At 41.0% G+C, this 16,677-nt stretch overlaps 1 protein-coding gene across 3 annotated transcripts in view; it reads left to right on the top strand.

Moving 5' to 3' along the window:
* The first annotated feature begins 2,569 nt into the window (after positions 1–2,569).
* The window catches only part of LOC103030200 (voltage-dependent R-type calcium channel subunit alpha-1E), a 91,564-nt gene continuing 77,456 nt past the window's right edge, over positions 2,570–16,677 (top strand). For 2 of the 3 annotated variants that reach the window (XM_049485769.1, XM_049485770.1), the window contains exons 1-2: positions 2,570–2,804; positions 4,544–4,683. In XM_049485769.1, the coding sequence (XP_049341726.1) occupies positions 2,712–2,804; positions 4,544–4,683 (233 nt within the window). In that variant the 5' untranslated portion in view covers positions 2,570–2,711. The remainder of the gene's footprint in view (positions 2,805–4,543; positions 4,684–16,677) is intronic. The other variant, XM_049485771.1, reaches the window with a different exon arrangement.

Raw genomic sequence — 16,677 nt, forward strand, 5'->3', positions numbered from 1 at the left:
TCAAACCAGATTCTGTAAGTTTTCCGAGGCGGCCACGACCATCGCTCGCGAGAACTGCGACCTGCTTTCCGACCTTTAGTTCTAACAGTTCTACAAGAACTACTGGTTAATTCTTTACAAACTAACATACAGACACTCTGGCAGAAGCTGGAAAGAGACCGAATATGTCTGTGAAAGCCAGAAAACGAGAAAGAGAAACTAAACTCCGCCTGAAACATTTATTACACTCTATAACTGTAGGGGGAGCCCACGAGCACAAAATGTCCATCCTACCTAGTGGAGCTTTAAGTGTATATATTTTCCAGTTAATATAGGGTATTTTAAGCTGAATGTACGGTGGACTCTTGTAATTCCGCAGGTCTCGCCGAAGGGGGTGCTGAAGTAAACATAACTTTAATTCTTAAAAAAAAACATGTTCTTTCAGTCAAACGAGCGCTGGACTTTAATCTACACAGATTTCTCTCCTAAAAACCATTAATTTGGGTGAGTAAAGCGCTTCTGTTTATTTACTGTAAGCTTAGATTTACACAATTTTGACTGAAATGGTCGATAATGCAGAGCTTACAATGCAGCTACAAACAGAGCAGTAATGGGACTATTTTAACTGGTGGAGTCTTTATAACCAAAACGATCGTATTTTCTCATCCTGTTTTACTCAAAATATTTCAATAAACAGTGATAATGGAACTGTGGTGTGATCGCAATAATACACTCGGGGTTTTGTTCTATAACATATCATGATCGCATCACAGCAGTGCCAATATGACACATTATAGCACTCCCTCTCGTGTATTATTGCTTAATTAATATTTATTTATCTGTCTGTATTTCTCTGCGTATCTGGCCTTGCCAGTTTTTACGATACAGATACTGTTGGATTTTTTAATTGCTGAGTAGTCTGATTGTCTGAGCAACCACCTAAGATACCATAGCAACCACCATGCAACAGAATAGAAGCTAACTGCCAGGCATAAACCATATCACAGTGACCACCTCGCAATACTGTCGGCAACATCGTAGCAATTAGCTGACGACACCATAGAAACCACCTGGAATACCCTAGCAACCCTGTAGAACACCTACATTTACGTCCCTGTTGTAGACAGCACACGTGTTCTGTTCACTGTCAGCGTGTCTCGTGCTTTCTCGTTTCTTCGAGTGTGTTTTGGCGGAGAGCGTGAGTCATTATTTTACCTCCATCTAACGAGATTTGGAGCCAATAACAGACACACACACACACACACACACACACATACTCACACACATGCAGACAGCACTGCGTTCCATCCACACTGCTATTTTTAAACCTGTGTGAGACGGTGTGATGTGTGTGTGTGTCTGTGTGATGTGTGTGTGTCCCGAAAGCTCTCATTAGAGACTGGGTTTGTGCGCAAGTGACACATTTCTTCTGGGTTATGATATGATTTATAGATCGTATTAATCTCCCCTACATCAATAACTACTGTAGCATACTGAGTCTATGTATAATCTGCTACACAACACACACATATACACAAGAGGCACACAATACACAACACACACATTGTACACAACACTGAGTGTTTCAGTGGGCTAGTATCTGATAATCACTGATTTAAATCCCCTATAATGCTTCTTCTCCATCAGCAGCCAGAGTCCGAGAGAGCACATTTGGTCTTGCTCTCTCTGTTGGTGGGTAGGTGGCGCTCTCTCTCCTCTCATTACTCCCATTGTGATGGTGGCTGGCACGGCCATCTGTTGGCTAGTGTATCAGAGCTGGGGATCCAGCCCTTTTTAATTGGCTGAGATAAATCAATTGAGGAACCAAACGGGATAAACAAATTGTAAACAAACACACAACACACTATTTAATATGCCTGTGTGTGTGATGAGGGCGCTCTGAGACGTTTTAACTGCTGCTGAGTTGTGGAGATGGGGCTGGAGCCTGTTGCCACGGATACAGCTCGCTGTCTTCGGTTATCAAACATCCCCCTCCTTCCCTTCCTCTCTTCCTCTTTCTCTCTCTCTCTCTCCCTCTCTCTCTCTTTCTCTTTCTCTTTTCTGGAGGTCAGATAATGTTGGTATGTTATCGGGAGCTGCCCAACTCACATAGTTCTCCACTTAACACTTAACCCCCTAATTCCTTAGCCCTATAACCTTTTTAACCCCCTTATCTCCTATCCCCAAGCTTCTTCTCCATCAGCAGCCAGAGTCCGAGAGAGGACAGTTGGCCATGCTCTCTCTTGGCGTGGGTGGGTAGGTGGTACTCTCACACCTCATTACTCCCATTGTGACGGTGGCTGGCACAGCTTTCTAACCCCTCAATCCCCTATATCTCCATAACCCATAACCTCCTTACCCCATCCCAATTACCCATCACCCCCTTATCCTTTATACAGGGCCACCTGCACCTTTTTGTCCCCTCAGGCAGGAGGCTGTGGAGTATCAAGTGCAAAAAAAAAAAAAAACAGACTGAGAAACAGCTTCATTCCATAAGCTGTAAGACTCTTAAACTCCTCCTTAACAACACACTGCACTGACATTTTATCTATTTTGTTCTATTCTATTTTTATTGTGTTTTTTTATTCTGTTAAGTCTCCTATTGAATCCCCCATTATCTGTAACTCCCTTAATCTCGATTCACTACTAGCCATAACCCCTAATTCCCCATTTTACAGTATGTGAATAATGTCTGTTCTCCTTAACTTGTGTGCTTTACTCCGTTTGAGTATATGATTCTGGCGACTATCATCGCTAACTGCATCGTTCTGGCTCTGGAGCAGCACCTGCCTGCAGAAGACAAGACCCCCATGTCCAGGAGACTGGTGAGAGTACACACACACACACACACACACACACACACACACTACTATTAACACAGCAACCATGTCAGTTGTTATGTGCAGATTCAAGTAAGAAACTTCAATTATAAAAAGGAGTGACACAAAGAGTAGTCAGAATCTGTAGGGTCAATACTGGAGCCAACAGGAAATAACATACCAAAAAGAGATAAACAGTCAAAGATTTAAATACAGCCAATCAGCAGTGAAGGGCAGACAGGAAGGAAACATGGAAAAGATCGCCTTGTAAAGCAGGAAAAACCAAAACAATCCTCAGCACTGAGTGAGCATTCTGAACAGTCTTATATACAGAGTTCTCCAGGTGATTAGAATTCTGGTGATTGACTTTCTGAAAGTGCCGTGTGCAGAGTCATGTGATCATGTGTTTATATGAGTGCGTGTTGTCATGGTGAGGTGTGTTCTGGGTAACGTAGGCCCAGAGGCCAGAGACTGAAGATCGCAGGCGTGACAGTCACTTTCACTCACTTTAGCAACCAGGTGCACTTTTCCTGATTCTGATGTTGATGTTATGTTTGTCTTTAAGGCAACAAAACACATCAGCCAATCAGATTATCCTAATTACTCTGACATCATCTGTGTAAATCTTGTCTGCCAATTAAAAATTGAAACCAGGAAAGCCAAAAAAAAAATGAATCAAGGTTGAGTCTTGCTTATGTTCCCCTACTGAAGTGATGGTTAGCATAGACCTGTGCTGTATATTTTCTCTGTTTCTTTAATGTAGCTGTTACTATGGAAACTAGCCAACTAAGTTATGTACGTAAATGCCTTATTGCAGGGGCTGGCAATAGGTGGCCCACAAGCCAGATAGGGCCTGCAAGCATGAAACATCTGGCCCGTGAGGTTGAAAATGAAATGTTTCTCTGGGGAGCTTTTGTTTACATGCCTCCCCTGTCTCTCTGTTGCGCTTGACATGACTTTAGTTGCTGCCTGTTCTAGTTTTTTCCACCAGTTTTTGGGCTCCCTGTCTCCTTATAAGGGCGTTTTTTTTCCAGCTGTGTCCCAATTCACTAGCCGGGTCAGCGGTAGTGTATTGGACCCTGACCCTGACGACACGGGTTTGATCCTGCGTGAGGAGCGGTGTGTTTATTTACCTGCTTTGAGATCAACTGTTCTGCAATTGGGTTCAGCAACCCTCTGGGCTGGAGAGCTGCTAGTCTGTAGCACTCCATCCCATTACACTTCATTGTCGAAAATGATTGGAAGATTGGAGATTTTTTGTGGCCTGCCACGTAGTAGCTTGGAAAATATATGGCCCACGGCCAAACTTAATTGCAGACCCCTGCCTTATTGGTTATAAGCTGTAAGGGAGAAAATTCTAGTATGTAATTTCTAAATATGTAATATGTAAATGTGATTATTTTTTGTTTCAGGTTTTGATTCACCTTTTTGTTTGAATGGAGTTGGAGTGGTTGTCCACCCACACACCCACACATACACACACACACACACACATACACATATACAGACACTCACATTCATTCATCACCATTATCCAACAGTTTTACCTTTAATGTAGCACACACACACACACACTTACTGTCTTACTCACTATTGTCTCCGGGCTAACCCTCTCTCGCCCTTTCTCTGTCTTACACTCTCTCTGACACATATTTACACACAGTAATATAAAGCAGTTTACCTCTTTTGTTAACTGTGTGTTTGTTTACTGGTGTTTCTCTTTCTCTGTGTTTCTGTTTCTGTAGGAAAAAACGGAGCCCTACTTTATCGGGATGTTCTGTTTTGAAGCGGGAATAAAGATCGTAGCTTTGGGATTCGTGTTCCATAAAGGATCGTACCTGAGGAACGGCTGGAATGTGATGGATTTCATCGTGGTGCTTAGCGGGTCAGTTCATTTGCAATTGGTTTAATTCTTTGTCTTCCCTCTCCAGGCTGGAACGATGCAACTGCACTGTTACCGTATAATGTACCTGGGATTTTTTTTTATTCCCAATTTACCTAGGCAGATTTCCCACCCATTTAGCTGCTACTCAGCTGTATATCCCCATCACTGGTGATGCTGTAACACAAGGACTGCAAAGACTAGCACATGCCTCCTCTGATACATGTGAAGTCAGGCAACGCCTCTTTTCAAACTGCTGCTGATGCAGTATTGCCCAGTAGCATCACAGCACAGTGCACTCGGAGGAAAGTGCAGCGACTCGGTTCTGATACATCAGCTCACAGATGCCTCGTGCTGATCAACATCCCCCTAGGAGGTGATGATGAGGGGAAAGAGAGCAAACTATCCACCCAGAAAGAGCAAGGCCAATTGTGCTTTCCCAGGGCTCCGGCAGCTGATGGCAAGCTGCATGACCAGGATTTGAACCAGTGTCTTTGGTGTGAACCTCGGCTGTGCACCTCATTCATTTGTTTTTGTTTAACTTTATAAAGTCAGAGCGAACGTAGTGGGAAAATGTTGAGACGTTGTTGGAAGGAAAAAGCCATGAGCCCAGAGTCGTCTGCTGGAGTTTCTCTACTGGGTGAGGAGTTGCCCCCCCACAAACCATGGAGAAGAGACCCTAACCACCCCTTTATTTCCTCTACTAGCCCAAATGGCTGCTCGCTCTACCTGAGCTCCTCATTCTGAGGCATGTTGCCCCTCACTCCAGGCCAAATTCAAAGAAAAAATTCCGAGAAGACTCTTTAGAATTGCTGTCAACTTTGAGTGTACCACCTTCTCTGCTGCATGACATGTTCTAGAGGGAACACCAGACCTCCACTGGCTACGACGGCATCACCAAGTGTCTCAGTGGGCACACTGAAGCCACTCCTGGCCTTGACTCCAGCCGTCATGTGTCCTAGAGGGCACACTGCAGCCATCCCTCATCTTGTAAGCTCTGCTATAGTTGCGAAGGGCACGCCAAAGCTGCCGCTGGCTGTGAAAGCACAAACAAGTGCCACAGAGGGCACACTGGAGGCCTCCATTGCTGACCTCGTGAGCATACTGGAGCTGCTGCTGACTTAAACAGAGCCGCCTCATGTCCCAGAGATCATGCTGAGGTCATTGATTGCCACCTTGGTGTGGCTACATGCCTCAGAGGGCACATTCAAACAGTCTCAAAGCAAGCCAGGTCCCATAGGACAACCTCCCTATACAAGGTGGCACCACCAGCCTCCTCAGCACATGTCCATTTGACCCTGGTGGTTGGTCACCAGTTTGGGCTGAAGAGCACTTTACCGAACCGGTGCTGCTTATAAGGGAAATCTGTTTCTGGGCTCAGAACTCAAGAACCAACAAGAAAGGGACTTCTCTAAGAGTATAAGAGATGCTAAAGACCTGGGACAGGAACTACATTATGTCGCATGACTTAGTGATAAGCATATTCTCCTCCCAGCACTGGGGTTCTGGGTTCAAGTCTCTTTCTGGGTACAATTTCCGTAAAACATTTCCTTCAGGGACTCTGGTTAATTGGTTGCTTAGATGCAGTCCTTTAGGTAGATGGTGTTTTCTGCTTGAGTATGCTGTGCATAATTGGCTGCTGCTTCTTGAGAATGCGTGTTAGTTGGATGTTGGACGTTCACACCAATTCTGATGTGTTTGTTGGTGGTGTGGTGCAGTGGATAACACCACTACTTGTGACTATGCTGTGGTAGACCAATAAGAGTCTTGATAAGAGTGTCAAATGCTATAAATGTAAATGTAATGCATGCAAATGTTTGTTGCCATTGTCGTGATGGAACACCCAATAATTTTTTAACCATCTGGCACAGTAGCAGAGGACTCTAGTTCTGGTGCGCCAAGTTCCTGCACATTTTGAGCTTTTTTCCTGCTCAAGAAGCACATTAGATGCACCTCACCTCACCTCACCTGGCCCACCAGAACTTCACCCCATGTCTATCGGATGGTTTGAGATTCTGCTGAAGAACTCTGCTAAAGAGAGACACAGTCATCCTTCCTTATTGTTCTATCCACGCTGTTTCTGTTCCACTGGCAGCAGCTCTACTGCATGATGCGCCCACCACCATGTTTAACAGCTGCTACTGGTCTCCATCTAATCTGACTGTAAAACATTTCTCTACAAGGCGTTTTCTTTCTCTATGAGCTTCATCTGCAAACTTTGGATGAAACGGATGGTGTGGATTTTTAAGACAGAGCTTTTTTTCAGGTAGTAGTCTGTCCGTTTATGGTATGGGTTGAATCTAAATAGCATTATTGGTGTTCCAGCAGCTTCCAGTTATTAGTAGAATGGTTCCTTGGTGGTTTCTTTGCCGGTTCCAGATGTTAGCTTACCCTGTAATGTCCGTACAGCTGTGTGTGTTGTATTTACAGATCTGGTTGCAGAACCAAGCAAGTGTTTCGAGTCTAGAATAAGGTGATACAGGAGATATTTTGACTAATTAAAATGTCCACAACATGCTAGAAGACACACACACACACTTTAGGAGATAGAGGTGAATTATTAATGTGTGTCTGTTCTGTAGAGAAGCGGGTTCTCGGTTCTTAGAGAATTTTACATGATCTCACATCCCGTCCATTATTAATGAACTCCGACTCTCCGGCTTTAGACGGAGTCAAGGGGGAGAGAGAGAGACACACACACACACACACACACACCTGTGGTGGTACGTTAGCGATGACTGCAAGGGGAGTGAGTCATTAAGAGCTGATAGAGAGAGAGAGACACTGTCAGTAATAAAGCTGAGGTTGGAGAGAGTAATAAATACTGTATTCCCTCTCTTTGCTATTTTCTTTCCCACTCATATGAACATTATAAAGCATTATAGAGCGCCCTCTACACTTCCTGTAGTGTATTACAGTCTGTCAGAATGAGTGTGTAGATCGTATGAACATTATAAAGGATTATAGGGCGCCCTCTACAATTCCTGTAGTGTAATACAGTCTGTCAGAATGAGTATGTGCATCGTATGGACATTATAAAGCATTATAGAGCACCCTCAACACTTCCTGTAGTGTAATCTAGCCTGTCAGAAGAAGTATGTGGATCATATGAACATTATAGAGTATTATATTGCGCCCCCTCATTTCCTGTAGTGTATAACAGTCTGTCAGAATGAGTATGTGGATCGTATGAACATTATAGAGCATTATAGAGCAATCTCTACACTTCCTGTAGTGTTTTACAGTCTGTCAGAATGAGTATGTGGATCTTATGAACAGTATAGAGCATTATAGAGCATCCCTAAATTTTCTGTAGTGTATTACAGTCTGTCATAATAAATATGTAAAACATATGAACATTATAGAGCATTATAGAGCGCCATCTACATTTCCAGGATCATATAAATTTTATTGACAATTGTAGAGCACCCCTTTACTTCCTGTAGTTTGTTACAGTCTGTCAGAATGAGTATGTGGATCGTATAAACATAATAAAGCATTATAAAGCATTATAGAGCACTCTCTACTCTCTAAGACTATTTTTTTTTATTTCTTGCTTATTGGCATCTGATTAGTGTAAAAACAAAAAAAATATCTTTTTACATGACGTAGTTTCTGAGAAAAAAAAATGTCCACATATGTGGACTTTAGTTTTATATTGAGATAGAACTCAATGAAGTCGCAGTTAATAATGATGTGCCAAACCTTTATATTTTGTACCTGAACACAGCATCATTTTTTTTTTTTTTGCATTTTTCTGAGTGTAAAACAAAAGTAGAAACAATAATTGTTGTCTCAATTAAAGCATAATTAAAGTGCTGCTTCAACACGAAGACATAAAAAGTAAAAACATAAACATTTACTGTTATTTATTTACTGTTCATGTACATTTCTAAACAAAATTCTGAACCAAATTGTAACGTGTTACACTCTTCTGTCACCACTAGGAGACTGTATAATGTGTATAATGGCCTCATACGTGGACACCAGGCCTTTGTAGAGCAAAATTTAGTGTTGCGGTCTACACAACCCGAAATGTGATATCCACACATGTGGTTGCCAGATTCTTGGAGGTTAAAGAGCATTATAGAGCATCCTCTACACTTCCTGAGTGTAGTACTGTGTCTTTGAATACATGTGCTAGTTCGATAAAAATCTAAAAAAACTAAAAAGCTGTTTGGCTTTTCTGTTCAGCTCTGCGTTGCTTCTAAGTTCATGTTCTCATGTCTTACATTTGTTCCTCCATGTTTATGCTTTTGTGTATGAGTGTGTTGTGGGGTTTTTCTGCGTTAGTGATCTTATGAAGCATGTGTGTGTGTGTGTGTGTGGAGGAAGCAGAGATTAGCTCAGTGTGGTGTCTGGGTGGAGGGCTGTGATTGTGAACCGTGTGTGTGTGAGAGAGAGAGAAAGTGTGTGTGTGTGTGTGTGTGTGGGTGGGTGGATGAGTGGATTGCTGCTGTCTTAAAGCCTGTTATCTGCAGCCTCAGGACTCCACTCATTTGAATGTAAATGCAGTGCTGGCGCTCTCGGTCCGGGCCTCGGGCCTACAGGCAACAGCAGCAGCTAAAGCAGGAGAAGGGGGCGGGTCCATCCTGCTGGAGTTAATGAGCACTGCTGTCTCACAATCACGCGCAGGCCTTTCATTAGCCCACTGCTCTGCAGCCTGTTCACTCCTGCCTGTCGCTTAAACATACCTCGTTACTACACGCCTCGCTGCTCTGCGGCGTGAGACGCGTGAGACGGTAAACAGGAGAAATAGTTCCGAGAAAAAGACACAAGACGCTTTTTGAGCGTCTTGTGGAGTTGATTTGACGCCGTCTTGCCCTTAAACGACTTGTGACTCCACGACTTGTGAGACTCAAGGCTTAAGTCATCATTCTGTATTAGTACTTTAAACTTTTAGGCCTGTTGTAACAAGGCAAGCAAACCAATCAATTGCCTAAGGCCCCAAATTTGCTAAGGGCCCCCAGACAGCGACTGGTTGTAAATTCAAATCAAATCAAATGTAATCAATTTTCAAATCAAATCAAACATGGGCGGCACGGTGGCTTAGTGGGTAGCATGTTCGCCCCCCAGCACTGGGGTCTTGGGTTCAAGTCCCTATCTGGGTGGAGTTTCCATGTGCTCCCTGTGTCCTTCCACAGTCCAAAAACATGGAGATCAGGTAAATTGGATGCTCTAAATTGTCCAGAAAAATTGATTACTCTAAATTGATCTGGTGTGTATGTGTAAAGTGTGTGGTAAGTGTGTGTGTATGACTGTGCCCAGATGTGGATTGGCACTCTGTCCTTGGTCCGGGCTGTAGTGCCCGATGCAGTCCTCCAGGTGGACGGTGGTTTCTGGTTGAGAGTACGCTGTGCGCTATTGGCTGCTGCTTCTCACCGGTGTGTGGATGAGTGTTGATGTGTAATGTGCTTGTGTGTAAAATGTGTTAATTGTAAAGTGTCCTTGGGTTTCTAGAAAGGCGCTATATAAGTTGAAATTCATTCATTCAAATTTATTTGTATAGTGCTTTTTACAACTGGTTTTGGCACAAAGCAGCTTTACAGAAACATAATCACAGGACAAAGAATCAGGCAAAACATTAAACATAAAAAAACAGAATACAGAACCCCCAGCGAATGAAATTGAATTGAATCTAATTGAACGTCACAAACTGTGTGAGCCCCCCTTTATATTTTGTGGTGGTCAATGCACGAAAGTTATCAGAATCACCCTTTAAGGAAGCCCCTTCCACTACCTCCCATAACGTCCTCATGCAATACAAAATGTGCCCCGCCGGACAGAGCTGTCAGCTTTCAAAACTTCCACATCAAACCTGAGAAAGCATGTGGTGGTGAGTATTTTTATCATTAAACAATCTGCTTGAATGTTAATAAAAAACATGTAAATAGCAGTTAAAGTATAGCAATGGCAATTTAAAATATAAAAATGAACTGTAAAACTGTAAAAATACAATATTAACTAAATATTGTTTAGATTATAATATATTACATTCAGCTTGGAGCCCCCAAATGCCTTAAAGCGGCTCTGACTGCACCATGAAACTTTGGTGGAGTGAAAAAGACAGTTACACTCCACATCTGTAAATCAAATATATTCATAAATAAAATCTTGCAGCAAAGCAGTTTAGCAGAAATATGGTAACAAGACAAATACTTAAAAAAATTAACCATCCGGTGAGCAAGCCTTTGGAATAAGCATATGATCAAACATAATCAATACAGAATGTACTGTGTTGTACTTTGGAAACCAGTGCGTTTGAGTTAAAGAGGTTTAAAAAGAGGAAATTTGAGGAAATCCGCTGAACAGATCCTAAGGTTCTTTCATGCTGAATTTTAAGTGCAACACTTGTGTGTGTGTGTGTGTGTGAATGAGTGTGTGTGGGTGTTTTCTCTCCGCACACACAGCTGTCGCCCCTCTGCAGGCCCTGACAGGATTTTACTGTCCGCTATTTTAAACAGCGCAGTGCTCAGAGGGACAGTGCTACAATGGAGAAACTCTGTGTGTGTGTGTGTGTGTGTGTGTGTGCGTGTGTGTGTGTGTGTGTGTGTGTGCTTTGTTGGTTTTCCCACAGTCCTGCTGTCTGAGTGTGTGTTGGAGTGTGTGTGTGTATGTTGGGACAGAGCTGTAATGAGTTGGACAGGTAGAGGAGCAGGTAGGAGAACAGTGTGAGGGACAGTGAGAACATCTGAGTGTTAATTACAGAACCTGCCTGCCAAGAGCTGTCCCACATTTGTGTGTGTGTGTGTGTGTGTGTGACTCATTTTCTGAGTCTACAGTGGCCAAGAAAGCTTCTGCACTGCTCTGGTTCAACAAGTAGAAAGAGAATCAGTAAAGACTGTCCCTTCCATGATTTTAGAGAAGGTTTTGGAGAACTCACCTGTGTTGGTCCTGCTGTAGATCATGATGTCATTGAGGTAGACGACCATATATTGATAAACAGGGGTTGGACAATGAAACTAAAACACCTGGTTTTAGACCACAATAATTTACTGTCCTGAAGGACAGTTCTGGTGGAAACAGGAGAGTTGAGGTGCACATTGAATTCTGCCGTGATTTGATCAGCCGTGGTTTTATGTTTTTTGGATACAATCCGGGTTAGCACCCGAACATCCCTTTCAGACAGCTTCCTCTTACAGCGTCCACAGTTAATCCTGTTGGATGTGGTTTGTCCTTCTTGGTGGTTAATGCAGACATTACCCTTGATACTGTGGCTCTTGATGCATCACAAAGACTTTTTATCTTGGTCACAGATGTGCCAACAAGAGGTGCACCAACAATTTGTCCTCTTTTGAACTCTGGTATGTCACCCATAATCTTGTGTGCATTGCAATATTTGGAGCAAAACTGTGCTGAGTGCTCTTACCCTGCTAATTGAACCTTCACACTCTGCTCTTACTGGTGCAATGTGCAATTATTGAAGATTGGCCACCAGGCTGCTCCAATTTAGCCATGAAACCTCCCACACTAAAATGACAGGTGTTTCAGTTTCATTATCCAACCCCTGTATGAGATCTTCCACTCATCATCTTCTATCATCCTCATCAGTTACACACTAGGTTGTACACATTGTGCAGGTCCAACTTGTTGAAGATGGATGTCTCCTGTAGAACCTCAAATGCTGAGGGGCAAAAGTGAAAACGGAAAAAAATGGAAATGGAAAAACTACCCATGTGGTGGAAATGTTTGAGAGAGAGCACTGAGAACAAAAAATAATAATACCAGGGGAAACACTAGCCACCTTAAAATTGGCAAAGAGAAGGATAATTATAATTTCTATAATAAAATATTAGCTCTTAGTCCTCTAAAAAGGGTACAGACTGTTTGTGTTTTCTCAACATTATACAAAGACCCAGCATGTTCCAGCTGCTTTTCTGCTCTTTCTATTGGTTGTTTAGAGTCTGTTCCAACCCTTACAATTCTAGTTTATAGGAGTGTTTATTCAGGGTGTTTATAAACTTTTTTTTTCCTATTCTAGTGTATAGATGTGTTTATTGAGGTGTTTAGAGACAAATATCTCAGATTCTAGTTATGTGAAATTAGTTGTTTTGATGTTTGTGGACTAATGTCTCCTATTCTACTGTATAGAAGTGTTTAATTGTAGGTGTTTATGGATTCAAATCTAATATTGTAGTGTATAGAAGTGTTTTTTTATGGGGGTTATGGACTAATATCTCTTAGTTTAGTGTGTGTTTAGTTAGGGTGTTAGAATGGATCAGTATATCCTTTTATATTGTATAATAGTCTTTATGATGTTTATTTGGGTGTATATGGACTAATATCACCTATTATAGTGTATAAAAATATTTATTGGAGGTATTTATGGATCAGAATGTCATATTCTAGTAAAAGGAGTGTTTATTGGAGGTGTTAGAATATCCATCTCTATGTTATAGGGGTGTTTATTGGAGGTGTATACAGTTTAGAATTTCATATTCTAGTGCATGAGTGTTTATTGCAGTTATAGACAAACATCTCCTATTCTAGTGTATAGGAGTGTTAATTACAGATAGTTATGGACTAATATCTCCTATTATAATTTGTATGAGTGTTTATTGAAGGTGTTTATGCACTAATGTTCCCTATTCTACTGTATAGGAGTTTTTAGTAGAAGTGTTTATGGATTAGAATATCATATTCTAGTATATAGCAGTGTTTATTGTGGGTGTTTAAGAATGAGAACATATTATTGTGTACTTTTCTAGTGTATATGAGTGTTTATAAAGGGTTTTTATGCACTAATCGTTTATTCTATTTTATATGCGTGTTCATTGAGGGTGTCTATGGACTAATATCGCCTATTCTAGTCTATATGAGTGTTTAAAAAGCATGTTCATGGAGTAATATCTTCTATTCTTGTGTATATGAGTGTTTATAAAGGGTGTATATGGACTAATATCTCATATTCTAGTGTATAGGAGTGTTTATTGAGGGTGTTTAAGGACTGATAGCTTCTATTCTAGTGTATATGTGTCTATATTGAGGGTGTTTATGAATTAATATCTCCTAGTGTATAAGATTGTTTATAAAGGGTGTTTATGGACTAATATCTCCTATTCTAGTCTAAATGAGTGTTTATAAAGAGTGTTTATGAACTAATATCTCCTATTCTAGTGTATAGGAGTGTTTATTGAGGGTGTTTAAGGACTGATAGCTTCTATTCTAGTGTATATGAGTCTATATTGAGGGTGTTCATGAACTAATATATCCTATTCTAGAGTATAAGATTTATAAAGGGTGTTTATGGACTAATATTTTGTATTCTAGTCTATAGGAGTGTTTATAAAGAGTGTTTATGAACTAATATCTCCTATTCTAGTGTATAGGAGAGTTTATAAAGAGTGTTTTTTTTGGACTGATATCTTCTATTCTAGTGTATAAGTTTGTTTATAAAGAGTGTTTATGGACTGATATCTCATATTCTAGTGTGTAGGAGTGTTTATGGAATAATATCTCCTATTCTATAAAGGCTGTTTATTGACTAATTTGTCCTATTCTAGTTTATAGGTGTGTTTATGGACTAGTATGTCCTATTCTAGTGCATAGTAGTGTTTATTAAGGGTGTTTAAAGATTAGAATATCCTATTATAGTGTATAATAGTTTTTATTATATAGTTATGGACTAATGTCTTCTATTCTAGTGTATATGAGTTTTTATAGATGGTGTTCATGGCCTGAAATATCCTATTCTAGTGTACATGGGTGTTTATAAAGGGTATTTTTGTACTAATGTCTTCTATTCTAGTGTATATACGTTGATGGTGTTTAAGGACTAATATCTCCTATTCTAGTTCATAGGAGTGTTTATTGGAGGTGTTTATGGACTAATATCTCATATTGTAGTGTATAGGAGTGTTTATAAAAAGTGTTAATGAACTGATGTCTCCTATTCTAGTATATGTTATTCATTTTCAGCTGCACTGTTGTTTGAACCAAGAGATCTGAATCTTTTAACTCTATGGTATTCGTCCTGTCACTCAAGAGGCTGGCACGGATGTGCTGTCAGTCTGGCTGATGTGTTTGGACATCTGTCCCCTTACTCCACACATCAGAAGATTATTTTGAGTGCAGCATGTCTCAGGACTGGAGGAACCCTTTTAGAATCCAGAGAAATTCAGTATGAGGAGAACACTGTACTCACTGCAGGAGATGATGCTAATAGTATCTTGTCCTGATTAATTAGCTGATGTTGCAGTATTGTTAATGTTGATGTGTTCTACGTCCCTGATCACATGATGAATGTTCTGCTGCAGGGCTCACTGGGTTCCTGAGGGTTCCTCCGATGTTCACAGGGTTTCTCTGGGTTTCTCAGGGTTTTGCTCCAGGCCGAGAGGAGTCCGTTTCCATGGTAACGCATTATTGTGTTGTGCCGCCTCCTGACAACACAGATGGCAAGTTGGGCAGCGCCAACAAACAATGAAACCAGTCCAAATACACCATCATTCAGCACCCACTAGTCCCTCTGCACAGCATGTATCTCCTGCACTCGGCTTTAGGGGGTTTATCTGTGTTTATTTTATCATAATAAAACACTAGTGCAGAAGATGATCATAAATTATAAATAGTGTAAATCTGAAACAGCAGTTCTCCATATTGACTGTAGTAACTGTGGTGAAGAAGCCTGTAGTTTAACTCTAGACCTGCCTTCACTACTGATACCCATATGATTAAGACTATATGATTGGCTGTTGGGTTGCTTTGTGTTTGTATATGATTGGCTGTTGGGTTGCTGTGTGCTTGTATATGATTGGCTTTTAGGTAAATTTGTGCTTGTATATGATTAGCTGTTCGGTTCCTGTGTGCTTGTATATGATTGGCTTTTTGGTTAATTTTTGCTTGTATATGATTGGCTGTTGGGTTGTCGTGTGCTTGTATATGATTGGCTGTTGGATTCCTGTTTGCTTGTATATGATTGGCTCTTGGGTTGCTTTGTGTTTGTATATGATTGTCTGTTGGTTTGGTGTGCTTGTATATGATTGGCTTTTAGATAAATTTGTGCTTGTATATGATTGGCTGTTGGATTGCTGTTTGCTTTTGTATAATTGGCTGTTGTGTTGTCATGTGCTTGTATATGGTTTGCTTGTATTTAATTGGTGGTTGTATTTGTTTGCTTGTATGATTGGCTGTTGGGTTGCTGTGTGCTTGTATATGATTGGCTGTTGTGTTGTCATGTGCTTGTATATGATTTGCTATTGGGTTCCTGTATGCTTGACTATGATTGTCTGTTGGGTTGTTGTATGCTTGTATATGATTGGCTGTTGGGGTGTTCTGATGATTGGCTTTTAGGTAAATTTGTGCTTCTATATGATTAGCTTTTTGGTTAATTTGAGCTTGTATATGATTGGCTGTTGGATTGCAGTGTGCTTGTATATGATTGCTTTTTGGGTTTCTGTTTGCTTTTGTATAATTGGCTTTTGGGTTCCTGTCTGCTTGTATTTGATTGGAGGTTGGGTTTGTTGACTTGTACATGATTGGTTGTTGAGTCCTGTGAGCTTGTGTATGATTGGCTGTTGGTTTGATGTGTGCTTGTATATCATTGTCTGTTGTGTTGATGTGTGCTTGTGTATGATTGGCTGTTGGGTTCCTGTTTGCTTGTATATGACTGGCTGTTGGGTTGCTGTGCGCTTGTATATTATTGGTTGATGGGTTGCTGTGTGCTTGTGTATGATTGGCAGTTGGGTTATTGTGTGCTTGTATATGATTGGCTTTTTGGTTAATTTGTGCTTGTACATGATTGGCTGTTGGGTTCCTGTGTGCTTGTATATGATTGGCTATTGAGTTGTTGTGTGCTTGTATATGATTGGCTGTTGGGTTGTTGTGTGCTTGTATATGATTGGCTGTTGGGTTGATGTGTGCTTGTGTATGATTGGCTGTTGGTTTTCTTTTTCCTTGTTAATGATTGACAATTGACTGTTGGGTTGTTGTGTGCTTGCATATGATTGGCTGTTGGCTTTCTGTTTACTTGTATATGATTATATTCAGAAACTGTAGTTA

Source organism: Astyanax mexicanus, chromosome 12 (genome assembly GCF_023375975.1).
Source record: "Astyanax mexicanus isolate ESR-SI-001 chromosome 12, AstMex3_surface, whole genome shotgun sequence".
Lineage (NCBI taxonomy): Eukaryota > Metazoa > Chordata > Actinopteri > Characiformes > Acestrorhamphidae > Astyanax > Astyanax mexicanus.